Source organism: Lathyrus oleraceus, chromosome 5 (assembly GCF_024323335.1).
Source record: "Lathyrus oleraceus cultivar Zhongwan6 chromosome 5, CAAS_Psat_ZW6_1.0, whole genome shotgun sequence".
Taxonomy (NCBI): Eukaryota; Viridiplantae; Streptophyta; class Magnoliopsida; order Fabales; family Fabaceae; genus Lathyrus; species Lathyrus oleraceus.
Window position 1 is genome coordinate 122,342,442 of NC_066583.1, and position 2,382 is coordinate 122,344,823.

The 2,382-nt window shown below is 34.4% G+C and overlaps 1 protein-coding gene across 1 annotated transcript; it reads right to left on the bottom strand.

Annotated features, from left to right (window-relative positions):
• Positions 1-551: 551 nt before the first annotated feature.
• On the bottom strand, positions 552-1,937 carry LOC127079162 (serpin-ZX). The gene is made up of 2 exons (XM_051019583.1): positions 1,519-1,937; positions 552-1,340 (listed from the first exon to the last, which is right to left on the bottom strand). The coding sequence occupies exons 1-2, from the start codon at positions 1,924-1,926 to the stop codon at positions 552-554; spliced, it is 1,197 nt and encodes a 398-aa protein (XP_050875540.1). The 5' UTR covers positions 1,927-1,937.
• Between the last annotated feature and the right edge of the window lie 445 nt (positions 1,938-2,382).

The window sequence follows — 2,382 nt, forward strand, 5'->3', positions numbered from 1 at the left end:
TGCGCTAAACTTAGAGACATTGATCCTATTTTGAAATAGAGGTACTCCTATCTGAGTTAGAAAGCAAAAATCAGATTTTAAATCAAATCAAGTCGATAACAAGATTTATTTTAAAATTTAAAAATAATCATTTAGACCTCCAGACGATCAACACATTGAAAGAATAAGAGTTGAGTTTACAATCGAAAACGTTTTTATAGGGTTGTTATCAATACTCAATAGTATGATACAACTTGAGATGCGTCAAGTTAGAAAGTAATTGTTTCGAAATAAACGACATCAATAGATTCAATGAGCATCTGTAAAAATAGATTCATAACAAAATCAAGTTCCGTTAATCTAGGGAGGGTGATTCCACATGACAGGACCAATTGAAAAAAAAATTAGAGGGAAACAATTTGAAATAGACAACAAGAAGCAAGAAATCAACTGATTCTAGAATGAAAAGTAAAGATCAAATCAAATGACAAGGATCACTAACGGTCATCGATAGTCGGTAGTGTGAATTAATGACAATTTCTTTCAATACTGACTTCTTTCGGAATGGTTTCCTAAACCTTGGGATTGAGCACTTGTCCAATAAAGAGAATTGTTCCAGACCGATCTTCTCTAATCAAAAACATGAAAGGATGGTCAGCTACAAAGTCTATCGGAGGAGGCGGTGGTTTGATGGGCTCACAACCTCCACCCGAAAGTACAGCAAGGGTCGCAGCAGTAGCTTCAGTTCCTTTTTCATTTACTTCAATAAAAGACTTGTGGCATATGCATGAAACATAAAGTTCTTCGCTTATAAGAGAGTCCTCCACCATTTTTGTCAAACCTCCACCTACTTCAGAGAAAGGTAAAACAACTCCTAGATCCTTCAACATGCTAGAAGCTTCAAGCCCAAAAGAAATATTGAATCTTGGAATTTTAAAGTCACCTACTGGAACCTTTTCTCTAGGACGCGTACGTTCTAAAAATTCAGGTTCAGAAGCTACCTTTTCAATCAAAGCTGACAATCCATCTTTTGCATCAGGGAGATAAAAGTAAATAGAGAAACTATGCCTACCCTTATAAAAAAGTTGAAGGACTTTAAAACCATCAAAAGCATTAATAAATTGTTTCTGTTTACTCGTCATGAAAGGAACTTTGACTGAGCTGCCACTGAGAAGGTAAAAATTATAGTCTTTTGTTTCTGATATATCAAACTCTGTCATCCATGCTCCTTTGAAGTATAGTGCATTTGCAAAGATAAGGTTGGTAAATCTATCAACTGAACCAGGGGGAAGTAGATTCTTTATAAGACCTTTTGTCTTTTTTTCAACCCATAAATTCACTTCTTTTGTGACCTTAGAAGCCTTCAAAAGAATATCAAAAATAAAATCAGTAATTGATTGTTTACAAGATGTTGATATTTGTTATTATTATAAAGTGCTAAAAAAATCAGGTAAATTGTTTTCTTTTGTGCTACGTAATTTCACAAAGAAATACTATAATAGATCATGGTAAAAATAGTATGATGATAGATTAATATACCTTGGTTAAGAAATCAACTGAGGCAATAGCGGCTTTGAAATCAGTGGCCACACTTTCTTTGAAGCAAGGTTGAAGAGATAACGATCGTTGAACCCACACACCATTGACGAAAGACACCAGAGGTCCAAACAGAAATCCACTGGGGTGAGTGTTATCGGCGAGCACACAGGAAACGAGTTGAGAGCATAACGTTTTGAGTTGGTCGGTAGAGTCAGATCGGAGGAATTCAAGAAGCTGGTGTTGTGTGGAACCCTCAGAGCCAACAGCGATGATGCTGAGTACGATTTGGAGTGACAATGGCGAAAACACGATATTCTTTTCTTTATATTCTTGTTTGGAGAACAAATGTTTGGCGATGGACAATGAAACCTCTGTTAGGTTGGTGATTGATTCGGAGAGGAGATTCATTCTTATTCTGATTGTAAAATCCTAGAGAGCGAGGTATGTATAAAAGAGAGTAGCTTTCAAAACCATAAACCCTTATATATTTATACAAAATATTAGGAGCCAAATTTTACATTTCATTTTCCAATAAAATTTAGGGTTTTTCTAACATGTGCTCCAAGGACATAAGTTAAGGTTATTATTATTAAAAAATTTATGTGGAATAAAACAAAATTTTAAGTTTTAAGAAATCAAATATACATATTCCAAAAAAATATTTCTATAAATATATCATTAACTTGTGACCCAAAAGCACATGTTAGCATTAGTATCCCATAATCACGGTGTGAAATCTACAATAATTAGAGGCAACTACGAAAGATGGTGCGCCAAAAGTTTTTATGCAGGAGAGAACCAAGGGATCTATAAATGTTGTGTGAATCCCTTATACATTAAATGTAGTTTTCATTTCCAATTTAA

Coding starts and splice junctions, on each gene's coding strand:
- LOC127079162 (XM_051019583.1), bottom strand. CDS start 1,926: ATGAATCTCCTCTCCGAATCAATCACCAACCTAACAGAGGTTTCATTG. Junction 1,341..1,518: donor CAGTTGATTTCTTAACCAAG/GTATATTAATCT, acceptor ATTCTTTTGAAG/GCTTCTAAGGTCACAAAAGA.